Below are 15000 nucleotides of genomic sequence, written 5' to 3' on the forward strand. Positions count from 1 at the left end.
CATGTCTCCATGTTAAACTGTGAGATGTTTTGATGACATCATCATGTCTCCATGTTAAACTATGACATGTTGGTGACATCATCATGTCTCCATGTTAAACTGTGAGACACGTTGACGACATCATCATGTCTCCATGTTAAAGTGTGAGACATGTTGACGACATCATCATGTCTCCATGTTAAACTAAGACATGTTGGTGACATCATCATGTCTCCATGTTAAACTGTGAGACACGTTGTTGATGACATCATCATGTCTCCACGTTAAACTATGACATGTTGGTGACATCATCATGTCTCTATATTAAACTGTGAGACATGTTGGTGATATCATGTCTCCATGTTAAACTAACACGTGTTCATGTCTCCATGTTAAACTGTGAGACACGTTGATGACATCATCATGTCTTTATATTAAACTGTGAGACATGTTGATGACATCATCATGTCTCCATGTTACACTAAGACATGTTGGTGACATCATCATGTCTTCATGTTAAACTAACCCATGTTGATGACATCATCATGTCTCCATGTTAAACTAAGACGTGTTGATGACATCATCATGTCTTCATGTTACACTAAGACATGTTGGTGACATCATTATGTCTCTATATTAAACTAAGACATGTTGATGACATCATCATGTCTCCATGTTAAACTAAGACGTATTGATGACATCATCATGTCTTCATGTTAAACTAAGACATGTTGATGACATCATCATGTCTCTACGTTAAAATAAGACGTGTTGATGACATCAACATGTCTCTATATTAAACTAGACGTGTTGATGACATCATCATGTCTCCATGTTAAACTAAGACGTGTTGATGACATCATCATGTATCCATGTTAAACTAAGAGGTGTTGATGTCATCATCATGTCTCTATATTAAACTGTGAGATACGCTGATGACATCATCATGTCTCTATATTAAACTGTGAGATACGTTGATGACATCATCATGTCTCCATATTAAACTAAGACATGTTGATGACATCATCATGTCTCCATGTTAAACTTAGACATGTTGGTGACATCATCATGTCTCTATTTTAAACTGTGAGACACACTGATGACATCATCATGTCTCCATGATACACTAAGACATGTTGATGACATCATCATGTCTCCATGTTAAACTTAGACATGTTGATGACATCATCATGTCTCTATATTAAACTGAGACATGTTGATGACATCATCATGTTTCCATGTTAAACTAAGACATGTTGGTGACATCATCATGTCTCTATATTAAACTGCGTTCTGATTAAAAGTGCTTTGAAGGTCATTTGTTGTGAAAGGGTGTGTGATGTGATGTGTGTCAACTTCCTGTGAGTGAACATTCGTCAGTTAACTGGTCAATGACATCATCCCATAATTTCAGATTTAACCTTCAGTTTTATAAATGATGGCGTTTGTTTACGTCAATAAAAACATGTTGGATTTAAAAAAAAAAAAATTTAACTTCTGAAAAAAAGTAAGAAAAAGAAAAGATTTTTAAAAAAAGTCGACATTGAGCAGCAGAGGAGAATTGTAAACACGGATCATGTGAAGAAACGAATTTCGTTAGTTTTAAATATGAAGAATTGTAAAACGTCACTTGGCTGAGACTGTCAGTGAGGCTGTCAGTCAGTCAGTCAGTGAGGCTGTCAGTGAGGCTGTCAGTCAGTCAGTGAGGCTGTCAGTCAGTCAATCAGTCAGTGAGGCTGTCTGTCAGTCAGTCAGTCAGTGAGTCAGTCAGTGAGGCTGTGAGTCAGTCAGTGAGGCTGTCAGTCAGTCAGTCAGTGAGGCTGTCAGTCAGTCAGTCAATGAGGCTGTCAGTCAGTGAGTCAGTCAGTAAGGCTGTCAGTCAGTCAGTCAGTCAGTCAGTGAGTCAGTCAGTGAGGCTGTGAGTCAGTCAGTCAGTCAGTGAGTCAGTCAGTCAGTCAGTGAGTCAGTCAGTGAGGTTGTCAGTCAGTCAGTGAGGCTGTCAGTCAGTGAGTCAGTCAGTAAGGCTGTCAGTCAGTCAGTGAGGCTGTCTGTCAGTCAGTCAGTGAGGCTGTCTGTCAGTCAGTCAGTCAGTCAGTCAGTGAGGCTGTGAGTCAGTCAGTGAGGCTGTCAGTCAGTCAGTCAGTCAGTGAGGCTGTCAGTCAGTCAGTCAGTGAGGCTGTCAGTCAGTCAATCAGTCAGTGAGGCTGTCTGTCAGTCAGTCAGTCAGTCAGTGAGGCTGTCAGTGAGGCTGTCAGTCAGTCAGTCAGTGAGTCAGTCAGTGAGGCTGTCATCAGTCAGTCAGTGAGTCAGTGAGTCAGTCAATGAGTCAGTCAGTGAGGTTGTCAGTCAGTCACTGAGGCTGTGAGTCAGTCAGTCAGTCAGTCAGTGAGTCAGTCAGTGAGGCTGTCATCAGTCAGTCATTCAGTCAGTGAGTCAGTCAGTGAGGCTGTCATCAGTCAGTCAGTCAGTCAGTGAGTCAGTCAGTCAGTGAGGCTGTGAGTCAGTCAGTGAGGCTGTCAGTCAGTCAGTCAGTGAGCCAGTGAGGCTGTCAGTCAGTCAGTCAGTCAGTCAGTCAGTCAGTAAGGCTGTCCGTCAGTCAGTGAGGCTGTCTGTCAGTCAGTCAGTCAGTGAGGCTGTGAGTCAGTCAGTGAGGCTTTCAGTCAGTGAGTCAGTCAGTGAGTCAGTCAGTCAGTGAGTCAGTCAGTGAGGCTGTCAGTCAGTCAATCAGTCAGTGAGGCTGTCTGTCAGTCAGTCAGTCAGTGAGTCAGTCAGTGAGGCTGTCATCAGTCAGTCAGTGAGTCAGTCAGTCAGTCAGTGAGTCAGTCAGTGAGGTTGTCAGTCAGTCAGTGAGGTTGTCAGTCAGTTAGGCTGTGAGGCTGTCTGTCAGTCAGTCAGTCAGTCAGTCAGTAAGGCTGTCAGTCAGTCAGTGAGGCTGTCTGTCAGTCAGTCAGTGAGGCTGTCTGTCAGTCAGTCAGTCAGTCAGTCAGTCAGTGAGGCTGTGAGTCAGTCAGTGAGGCTGTCAGTCAGTCAGTCAGTCAGTGAGTCAGTCAGTGAGGCTGTCAGTCAGTCAGTCAGTCAGTGAGGCTGTCAGTCAGTCAATCAGTCAGTGAGGCTGTCTGTCAGTCAGTCAGTCAGTCAGTGAGTCAGTGAGTCAGTCAGTGAGTCAGTCAGTGAGGTTGTCAGTCAGTCAGTGAGGTTGTCAGTCAGTTAGGCTGTGAGTCAGTCAGTCAGTCAGTCAGTCAGTCAGTCAGTGAGTCAGTCAGTCAGTGAGGCTGTCAGTCAGTCAGTGAGTCAGTGAGTCAGTCAGTGAGGCTGTCAGTCAGTCAGTGAGTCAGTCAGTCAGTGAGTCAGTCAGTCAGTCAGTGAGGCTGTCAGTCAGTCAGTCAGTGAGGTTGTCAGTCAGTTAGGCTGTGAGTCAGTCAGTCAGTCAGTCAGTCAGTGAGGCTGTCAGTCAGTCAGTGAGTCAGTGAGTCAGTCAGTGAGGCTGTCAGTCAGTCAGTGAGTCAGTCAGTCAGTGAGTCAGTGAGTCAGTCAGTGAGGCTGTCAGTCAGTCAGTCAGTGAGGCTGTGAGTCAGTCAGTGAGGCTGTGAGTCAGTCAGTGAGGCTATCAGTCAGTCAGTGAGCCAGTGAGGCTGTCAGTCAGTCAGTCAGTCAGTCAGCAAGTCAGTCATTGAGGCTGTCAGTCAGTCAGTGAGTCAGTCAGTCAGTGAGTCAGTCAGTGAGGCTGTCAGTCAGTCAGTGAGTCAGTGAGTCAGTCAGTGAGGCTGTGACTCAGTGAGGCTATCAGTCAGTCAGTCAGTCAGTCAGTCAGTGAGGCTGTCAGTCAGTCAGTGAGTCAGTCAGTGAGGCTGTCAGTCAGTGTCAGACACCGTGCTCCTGGCCCGTATTCTGAATTTGTTTCTGAATTCTCAGAGTTTTTATCCAGTTTAGTTCTTAAATCAGATAAAGTTATTATTGTAGGCAATTTTAACATTCATGCCGACGTTGATAATGACTCCCTGGCTACTGCGTTTATCTCATTATTAGACTCCATTGGCTTCAGTCAGGGTGGACATGAACCCACTCATTGTTTTAACCACACCTTCGATCTAGTTCTGACGTATGGAATTGAAATTGATAACCTAACAGTCTTTCCACAGAATGCCATCATTATTTGATTACTTTTGATTTCTTTTTACTTGATTACACGCCACTCAGCAACAGTTACTATACTAGATGTTTATCAGATAGTGCTGTTGCAGAATTTAAGGAAATGATTACTCCGTCGTTAAATTCAATACCAAGTCCTTCAGTAACAGAGGTTTCCTGTACCGACTTTAACCTCTCCCGAATTGATCACCTTGTCGATAGCATCGTAGGCTCGATGCGAACAACACTCGACTCTGTAGCTCCTCTTAAAAAGAAGTTAACAAAGCAAAGAAAGTTCGCTCCTTGGTATAACTCTCAAACCCATGAATTAAAAAACAAATATCGCGAAAATTTGAAAGGAATTGGCGATTAACCAAACCTTAGCAGTAATGATTTTATGAGCTTTTTTAATGACAAAATTCTATTAGAGGCAAAATTCATGACCTCCTGTCCTCAGATAGTACCTATCTAACCTCAAACACAGCTGTAAGACCTAATATATATTTAGATTGCTTCTCCCCAATTTCTCTTCAAGAATTGACCGCAGTGATTTCTTCATCTAAATCATCAACGTGTCTCTTAGACCCCATCCCAACTAGGCTACTTAAGGAGGTCTTACCTTTAGTTAGCACTCATATATTAGATATGATCAATATATCCTTATTAACAGGCTATGTCAATCAATCAATCAATTTTATTTATATAGCCCAATATCACAAATCACAATTTGACTCACAGGGCTTTACAGCATACGACATCCTTCTGTCCTTATGACCCTCAAAGCGGATAAGGAAGAACTCCCCAGAAAAACCCCTTTAACGGGGAAAAAAACGGTAGAAACCTCAGGAAGAGCAACTGAGGAGGGATCCCTCTTCCAGGACGGACAGACGTGCAATAGATGTCGTACAGAACAGATCAGCATAACAAATTAACAGTAATCCGTATGACACAATGAGACAGAGAGAGAGAGAGAGAGAGAGAGAGAGATGCAGGTAATGACAGTAGCTTACAACAACATTATTGAAAGTAATAATATTATAGTTATAGTTCTGACTACTGTGGTATAATATGTTGAAAGTATGTATTAACATCTGGCAGTGTACATGTGTGACAATAGTCATATGTGTATAATAACAGTAGAAGCATGACTAATGACTAATGATAACAGCAGCAGCAGCAGGAGGCATCTGGCAGGACCACGGCAGCAGCACAACCACACACGTCACGCTGTCCAGGCACCGCTGCGGTATGAGTTAATCTGAGAGACAGTGGAGCACAAAGGCTCCGGAGAAGAAGCCGAGTTAGTGACATCCACAATGGCCGAGTTAGCAAGATGCAGTAATAGAATACGAGAGAGAGAGAGAGAGAGAGAGAGAGAGAGAGAGAAGGAGAGAAGGTGCCCGGTGTATTATAGGGGGGTTCTCCGGCAGACTAGGCCTAAGTCAGCCTAACTAGGGGCTGGTACAGGGCAAGCCTGAGCCAGCCCTAACTATAAGCTTTATCAAAGAGGAAAGTCTTAAGTCTAGTCTTAAATGTGGAGACGGTGTCTGCCTGCCGGACCGTAACAGGAAGATGATTCCACAGGAGAGGAGCCTGATAGCTGAAGGCTCTAGCTCCTGATCTACTTTTGGAGACTTTAGGGACCACGAGTAACCCTGTGTTCTCAGAGCGCAGTGTTCTGGTGGGATAATATGGCACTATGAGCTCTCTAAGATATGACGGAGCTTGACCATTTAGAGCTTTATAAGTTAACAGTAGGATTTTAAATTCGATTCTGGATTTTACAGGGAGCCAGTGCAGAGAAGCTAAAACAGGAGAAATATGATCATGTTTCTTAGTTCCTGTTAGTACACGTGCTGCTGCATTCTGAATTAGCTGGAGAGTTTTTAAGGACTTACTAGAGCTACCTGATAATAGAGAGTTACAGTAATCCAGACTTGAGGTAACAAAAGCGTGGACCAATTTTTCTGCATCTTTTCAGGTCAGGATAGGCCTAATTTTCGCAATATTACGCAGATGAAAAAATGCAGTCTGTGAGGTTTGTTTTAAATGAGAATTAAAAGACAAATCTTGATCAAATATTACTCCGAGGTTTCTTACGGTAGTGCTAGAGGCCAGAGCAATGCCATCTAGAGAAACTATGTCATCAGATAAAGAGTCTCTGAGTTGTTTGGGGCCAAGAACAATAACTTCAGTTTTGTCTGAATTTAACATCAGGAAATTGCTGCTCATCCAAGTTTTTATGTCTTTAAGGCAGTTATGGAGTTTAGTTAATTGATCACTTTCTTCTGGCTTCATCGTAAATACAACTGAGTATCATCCGCATAACAATGGAAATTTATAGAGTGATTTCTAATGATGTTACCTAAAGGAAGCATATATTTAGAGTAAATAGGATTGGTCCGAGCACAGAACCTTGCGGAACTCCAAAACAAACTTTGGTATGTAAGGATGATTCATTATGAACGTCAACAAACTGAAAATGATCAGATAAATAAGATTTAAACCAGCTTAGTGCAGAACCTTTTAGGCCAATTAAGTGATCCAGTCTCTGCAGTAGAATTTGATGGTCAATTGTGTCAAACGCCGCACTGAGATCTAATAAAACAAGAACAGAGACGAGTCCTTTGTCTGAAGCAATCAGAAGGTCATTTGTAGTTTTAACTAGTGCTGTCTCAGTGCTATGATGCACTCTAAATCCTGACTGAAATTCCTCAAATAAATTATTATCATGGAGAAAATCACACAGCTGGTCTGTGACTACTTTCTCAAGGATCTTTGACATAAAGGGAAGATTAGATATTGGTCTATAGTTGGCTAACACCTCTGGATCCAGGGTGGGCTTTTTTAGTAGAGGTTTAATTACAGCTACCTTAAAAGACTGTGGTACATAGCCTGTTAATAAGGATATATTGATCATATCTAATATATGAGTGTTAACTAAAGGTAAGACCTCCTTAAGTAGCCTAGTTGGGATGGGGTCTAAGAGACACGTTGATGATTTAGATGAAGAAATCACTGCGGTCAATTCTTGAAGAGAAATCGGGGAGAAGCAATCTAAATATATATTAGGTTTTACAGCTGTGTTTGAGGTTAGATAGGTAGTATCTGAGGACAGGAGGTCATGAATTTTGCCTCTAATAGTTAGAATTTTGTCATTAAAAAAGCTCATAAAATCATTACTGCTAAGGTTTGATTAATCGCCAATTCCTTTCAAATTTTCACGATATTTGTTTTTTAATTTATGGGTTTGAGAGTTATACCAAGGAGCGAACTTTCTTTGCTTTGTTAACTTCTTTTTAAGAGGAGCTACAGAGTCGAGTGTTGTTCACATCGAGCCTACGGCGCTATCGACAAGGTGATCAATTCGGGAGAGGTTAAAGTCGGCACGGGAAACCTCTGTTACTGAAGGACTTGGTATTGAATTTAACGACGGAGTAATCATTTCCTTAAATTCTGCAACAGCACTATCTGATAAACATCTAGTATAGTAACTGTTGCTGAGTGGCGTGTAATCGTGTAAAAAGAAGTCAAAAGTAATCAAATAATGATCCGATAGCATGGCATTCTGTGGAAAGACTGTTAGGTTATCAATTTCAATTCCATACGTCAGAACTAGATCGAAGGTATGGTTAAAACAATGAGTGGGATCATGTACACCCTGACTGAAGCCAATGGAGTCTAATAATGAGATAAACACGGTAGCCAGGGAGTCATTATCAACGTCGACATGAATGTTAAAATCGCCTACAACAATAACTTTATCTGATTTAAGAACTAAACTGGATAAAAACTCTGAGAGATACAAATTCAGAATACGGGCCAGGAGCACGGTACACTATAACAAATAAAAGTGGCTGCAAGGTTTTCCAGGTCGGATGTAAAAGACTAAGAACGAGGCTTTCAAATGAATTATAATCTAGTTTAGGTTTAGGGCTGATTAACAGACTAGAGTTAAAAATGGCTGCAACTCCCCCTCCTCGGCCGCTGCCTTGAGGAATGTGGGTATTGTTATGACTGGGAGGAGTGGACTCATTTAGACTAACATATTCATCTTGACACAGCCAGGTTTCAGTGAGACTGAGTAAATCAATATGATTATCTGATATTAATGCGTTTACTAACACTGCTTTAGACGATAGAGATCTGATATTTAACAGTCCACATTTAATTCTGCTGTTTTGTCTTTCTGTCACAGAAGAGGTTTGAGGTTGTTATGCACAACTCCTCTTTGTTTAATTTTAGATTTAAATAATTTAGGTGGTCGGGGGACAGACACCGTTTGTATAAAACTATGAAAACTATGGCTGGGTAACTGAACTAGAAGCTCAGAGAGGCGTATAGGACTGCGTCTCCAAGTCCTGGTCTCAACTCTGGGTTGTCAGGGATTTAAATTACTAATAAAATTTGCCAGGTTCCTAGAAATGAGAGCAGCTCCATCCAAAGTGGGATGAATGCTGTCTCTCCTAATAAGACCAGGTTTTCCCCAGAAAGTTTGCCAGTTATTAACGAAATCCACATCATTTGCTGGACATCACATGTACCACAGCCTTTTAAGGTAGCTGTAATTAAACCTCTCCTAAAAAAGCCCACCCTGGATCCAGAGGTGTTAGCCAACTATAGACCAATATCTAATCTTCCCTTTCTTTCAAAGATCCTTGAGAAAGTAGTCGCAGACCAGCTGTGATTTTCTCCATGATAATAATTTATTTGAGGAATTTCAGTCAGGATGTAGAGTGCATCATTATGGAAGCCCATTTCCGCCACTTGATGGAAAAAAATAAGATCTAATAAGTCAAAATAATGAGATACTAAGTCAAAATTATGATTTACTAAGTCAAAATAATGACTTGCTAAGTCAAAATAATGAGATACTAAGTCAAAATTATGACTTACTAAGCCAAAATAATGAGATACTAAGTCAAAAATAATGACTTACTAAGTCAAAATAATGAGATACTAAGTCAAAATAATGAGATACCAAGTCCAATAATGAGGTGAATGAGTACAGTTTCAGCCTTCGACAATCCATACTCTTCATCTCTCAGTCACGATGGATAACATCATTGAGGGATACTAACTCAAAACAGTGAGGTAATAACTCATGTACATCGGATATGCCACACATGATGTGACGTATGGGGTATGTTTGGCTACTTAAGTAGTCTACAAATTACAAAATGTAGTAAAATAGTGTTGATTTTAAGTGTTCTGTTTGGCTAAGACATAAAGTTAATTATACAACATTTAGTTCCGACCAAGTAATTTGACTGGACGAGAAGCATTCCGTGAGTGCTGATATAGAGTATAACATCACTGGGACTTGTAACAGTAAAATCACTCTGCTCACAGGTGTTAAAAATATAAACACAACCGTTAATTAACCAACTGTCACACTCGCTACACTGACACAAACTGACACTAGCGTTACACCAAGAAGATGGATATTTTCCCCAAAATTACATTTGAATTAAATTATGAGTGGTCGTCAAGAGAGCCAGGAGTCTTCTGTGCAGACCTCCAGGCAGGGGCGTCATTTCAGCAAAAGCTAAGGTATGGCAATATGACATGACGTCACAGAGCTACTGATGATGGAGTTTAAAAAATATGAACTTATATAAAACTTCACTTTGGTCTTTGACCTGTCAGAAGTACATACTATGCTACTGAAAACTGTTTCAAAGGACATGAAGCTGTTTCTCACATTCATAATACCTCATGTCTGCATGTAGTGCACGACTTGGTGAGAGCAGTGAAAACATTGGACCTATTTCGGTGCATATTTCAGCACCACGGACAGTGAGCGGACGTTTAAATTAATTACAAGCTCATTTCTAGAAGATAACCAAGGGGTCCGGTGTATGAAACACAGTAAAACAAAGGCCAATTTGGTACAATACTGTATAGGCGAATTTATTGGAGTGTCTCCAGAGAATGAAAATACAAGCTTAACATGCCGACATGAAGAAAAAAACCCACATACAATCAGACAGGCTTCAAGACATCATTTAGACAGCTTGTCTACAGCAGCAGAGCAAAATGCTTTTACAACACATAGATACCGTATTTTTATACATTTATAAAATATTTTATACATATTTCTATAATACACCGGGCACCTTCTCTCCTTCTCTCTCTCTCTCTCTCTCTCTCTCCCTCTCTCATCCTATTACTGCATCTTGCTAACTCGGCCATTCTGGATGTCACTAACTCGGTTTCTTCTCCGGAGCCTTTGTGCTCCACTGTCTCTCAGATTAACTCATATCACAGCGGTGCCTGGACAGCGTGACGTGTGTGGTTGTGCTGCTGCCGTGGTCCTGCCAGATGCCTCCTGCTGCTGCTGCCATCATTAGTCATTAGTCATACTTCTACTGTTATTATACACATATGACTATTGTCACACATGTATACTGCCAGATATTAATACATACTTTCAACATATTGTACCACAGTAGCCAGAACAATAACTATAATATTATTACTTTCAATAATGTTGTTGTAAGCTACTGTCTGTCCCGCATCTCTCTCTGTCTCTGTCTCTCTCTCTCTGTCTCATTGTGTCATACGGATTACTGTTAATTTATTATGTTGATCTGTTCTGTACGACATCTATTGCACGTCTGTCTGTCCTGGAAGAGGGATCCCTCCTCAGTTGCTCTTCCTGAGGCTTCTACCGTTTTTTTTCCCCCGTTAAAGGGGTTTTTTTGGGAGTTTTTCCTGATCAGCTGTGAGGGTCCAAAGGACAGAGGGATGTTGTATGCTGTAAAGCCCTGTGAGGCAAATTGTGATTTGTGATATTGGGCTTTATAAATAAAATTGATTGATTGATTGAACAATGGTAAAGCTGCACGTAGCCTGCAGAGTTTAACTGAAAAGGAGTGGAGTACTTTCACTAACGCGACATAATGTGGTCGTGTTTATCTTGGAAGGTGAGAGAGCTCAAACACATAATTAGCACTACAATTAGGGTTGGGACTCGTTAGGATTTTAACGTTTCCAATTCCTTACCAATTCCTTCTTAACGGTCTGATTCCTTACCGATTCCTCTTACCGATTCCTCCATTATATTCATTATACTTGCTATACTTAAACAAGTATATAATAAACACAAATACAATCATACAAATACAAAAACTTTATTCTAACTGTTGCACAGTACAGTTAGATAAAAATACACATTTGTGTGTGGTGCGTATGTCAGATTTAGAGCTGAAAATTAAATAAAAGAGGGAGACAGGTGTCTCCTATTTTATCTTATTTTGTTATATTTCTCCCGTAACCATGACAACTGTGTGACACAAACTCAATGCTTTAGTGATTAGATAATGTGGGGTTCGGACAGAAATATGCGGCCCGTGCCGCACTCTAATGGAAATGCACGTGACCTTTTTTTTTTTTGTTTTTTTTTTTACAATCTAGGAACCGTTTGCAGGAACCGTTACGCCAAATGTGATGGAACTGGTTCCGGAACCAGAGCTTTGGACCCGGTTCCAAAAAAGAACCGGATCCAGATCCCAACCCTAACTACAATGAACCTTTTCATTCCCTCTGAATGGGTGAGTGTTTCCATCTGAACAGGTTTCCCAGTCACTCGCATCATCACACGAGTCTGTGGACTATACGAACGTTTGATGCAAACATTCAACAACAGATGGTCACTGTCGATGTCTGAACTACCACATCAAAGTGACATTCTACAATTCTTCACATTATAAACTAAAAAAATTATTTTCTCTCTTAATTAATGTTAATGCAATTTTAAAAATAAGTCTCTTAATGAGCAACTTTTTTGAAATGACTGAAGTAATTATTTTCAGGCACAGTTATTTTCAGAACCTTTCTCATTATTCTGAGAGACAAACTCAGTATTTTCAGATCGGGGAGACCTGGGCCAACTGTACCACCATTTTAGGTTTTCCTTAACCCTATGGGCCCTAGGACGTTTTTGGGGTATTTTTACTGCCTTTACTTTCAAGCTCATATCACAGTCATTATAAAGGCTACATACACATGCTATATCTTGTTTATTTCAGGACAATCTGGGCTAACTAGATTTGCCATCATTTCATGTCCTACTATGTGCCTGTATTTTATATTAATGTTTATATCAATGAAAAAAACAAATCTGTGTGACTAAATTCTTACATTTTTACATGTATCTCAACTTCTAGCAAGTTGGAAGTTGACATATTCAGCCATATATGAAGAGGGGAGACTCTCTGGAATCTGGCAACATAAGAACCATGATGATGGGACATTCTGTCACTTCACAGCTGTCCAAAACATGTGGTTTGTGCCAGGTGGACATGATTGCCAGTATTTTTTCATTATTGCAAGAAATTACATTGACTCATTCACAAGTCAAAAATGTGTTTTATCTGAAAGAAACATGCATTATCTTGGAGGACATCATTGCACTTAGTTGACTATTTTTCTATGATCTTAGATGTAAAATCATAGAAAAATAGTCAACCAAGTGCAATGATGTCCTCCAAGATAATATTTGCCACTTTGTTTGCAGTAAACAAAGTTTGTTGTTGTTGGTGGGGGGCACATGTTCCCTTCAATGTATATGGTGACTACGGCCCTGTCAGCATGCATAATTAGGCTGCAGTTGTCTGGGTGCGCAAAGCTGAAGTGCGCTGGTCTTGTCATACAAAGTTTGATGGAGTGTCAACTGGACAATATGGAGATATTTGCGTCTTGAAAGCCGGACTACAAATGTGGATAGACAGGGAGAAACACACGCAAGCCTAAGACGTGGTAAGATACGATATTCCTCACTATATGAAGTGACTGATAACAAGATCTGTATAATGGATTGTAAAGAAATTCGTCAGGATTTTATTTGGTAGACAATTGATCTGTATTTATAGCATGATGGGATGACAGTACAATGATGTGTGTGGTATCACTGGAAAGCTCTACTCCTGCGCTTTCATGTGATATGCGTGGCATTTCTGTGCGAGCCTGCGTTCACGAGTAATCCATCCAAGAGTAATGTGTGTGCAAAGCTGCATGAAAGCTCTGTTATTCATGATTTTAGTGTAACTTTATCATATTTTTTCGCTGTGAAAACATTGGACTACCGACAAGTGCTTGGCCTTGTTGAAAAGCTCTGCTGTTTCATGTGATATGTGTGGCTTTTCGCTATGACGCACAGTCACGGAGAAAATCAATAGAGAAGAACAGGTGTGAATTTGGACGCACTATGCGTCGTTCGGGCCCATAGGGTTAATAACTAATGTGTTTGTAACAGTGATGCTGCTGCAGATAAAGTGGTCATTTTATTAACTTAAATACTGCTGGGTGGCTTATTGTAACCTGTAATAATATAACCTAGCAACAAATTTTATTTTTATTTTTATTTTTTTATATATATATTTTTTATTATTATTTTATTTTTATTATTATACAAATGTACTGTAACAAATAGGCCAAACTAAATCTTTAAAATAAAAGTAGTTCAATAAAAGTGTAATATTTGCATCTGAGACAGTGGAGTAGATTCATAATGTAGGGGGGGTATTTGGCAGGATGTTGGCTTTCGGATGGCGTGGGAAATTTGAAGTGGCTGCATCTGTAGGCACTTTTGTCTGGGGGAGTGAGTGTCTGGGATGAGCTCCCCCTTCAGCCACTGGTCGTCCAGAATTTTGGCTCAGGGCCAGCTAATCAGCCTCTGTCAGAGGTGGTGGTGGCGGCCCTCCACCTGCTTTGCAGCCTCTGACTTCTTTCTGTTGGCTGAGTAGAACTCAAATGTTACTCAGCAGGATATTAGGCAAGAGGACACACAAGTTGAAACAGTATTTTTGGGGGGTTTAAATTACTAGTGACCTACAGTACATAATGACATAGCCACTGAATGACAGGTTATTGAAGCTACTTTGTTTAATAAATCAAATATGAGTCAAACTAAAGGAAGGTACAGTCATGGCCAAGTCAAATATGCCTTTCCTGTTTGAATGATGTTTTTATCTTTCATTTTAAGTCGCTTCCAAGTGTGTTTTTCCCCTGTGAGACTGCACCTACATGAACATCAGATTTTATTCAAAGCCACTTTTTCACCTGTAAGCTACGATTTTAATTAAGTGTGGATAAATGTTAAATTAATGAACTAGTGCATTCAAACATACGCGTTGACTCAGGCAGCAGTTTTCTCCCATGCTGCCTCTCTCTCCTTGGCAGCTTTAGTGCTGTTACTTTTTTTATGAAATATATGCTCATATTCGCTGTAGGCATTCATGAGCACCTCCAATTCCACAGGTGTAAAATAAGTTGATCGCTTTTTCTCTCCGGTTGCCATGGTGACTTGAGGTATCGGGGCTCCATTGATGATGGCTTTTTATTGTGGTTGTGCACGTGCTTAACTCAAGGTGTACCTACTCAGAGTTGACTGAACGAATTGAAATCAGCTGTTCTGGAACCGGATACTAAGAGTTTCCCAGCTCAGGTTAAGTCAAGTCAGAGTTCAGGATTAGACTCAGAGCTTGTTGAACCTGGAATGCCTCTCAGCTGTGTTTGTTTGTTTGTTTCTTTACTCACAGTCTTCCTCTCGGTCTTCACTTCCTGTGTGTAGCGTGTCAGCTCACAGACGATCTGCGTGTTCAGGTTTTCAGCGAGTTCTTCTCTCTGAACAGCAAGTTCGTTCAGCTGACGGAGCGTCGCCGCGAACGCCAAACACCAGGTGTACCTGCAACAACCAATCAGAGAGTAGCTTTTATAACCGACCACACACCTGCTGTTCTGTATAAAATATAACCTCCGCCTCTGACACATAACCTACACCTCTGACACATGACCTCCACCTAGGGCTGGGCGATATGGCCTTTTATTAATATCTCGATATTTTTAGGCCATGTCACGATACACAATATATATCTCGATATTTTGCCT

General features: G+C 40.7%; 1 protein-coding gene across 1 annotated transcript in view; it reads right to left on the minus strand.

The window, feature by feature from the left end:
- The window catches only part of fnbp1a (formin binding protein 1a), a 63968-nt gene that overhangs the window by 37021 nt on the left and 11947 nt on the right, over nt 1-15000 (minus strand). Inside the window, exon 4 of the mRNA XM_033618858.2 lies at nt 14650-14797. Within this exon, the coding sequence (XP_033474749.1) occupies nt 14650-14797 (148 nt within the window). The remainder of the gene's footprint in view (nt 1-14649; nt 14798-15000) is intronic.

Source organism: Epinephelus lanceolatus, chromosome 9, assembly GCF_041903045.1.
Source record: "Epinephelus lanceolatus isolate andai-2023 chromosome 9, ASM4190304v1, whole genome shotgun sequence".
In the NCBI taxonomy this organism is placed as follows: domain Eukaryota; kingdom Metazoa; phylum Chordata; class Actinopteri; order Perciformes; family Serranidae; genus Epinephelus; species Epinephelus lanceolatus.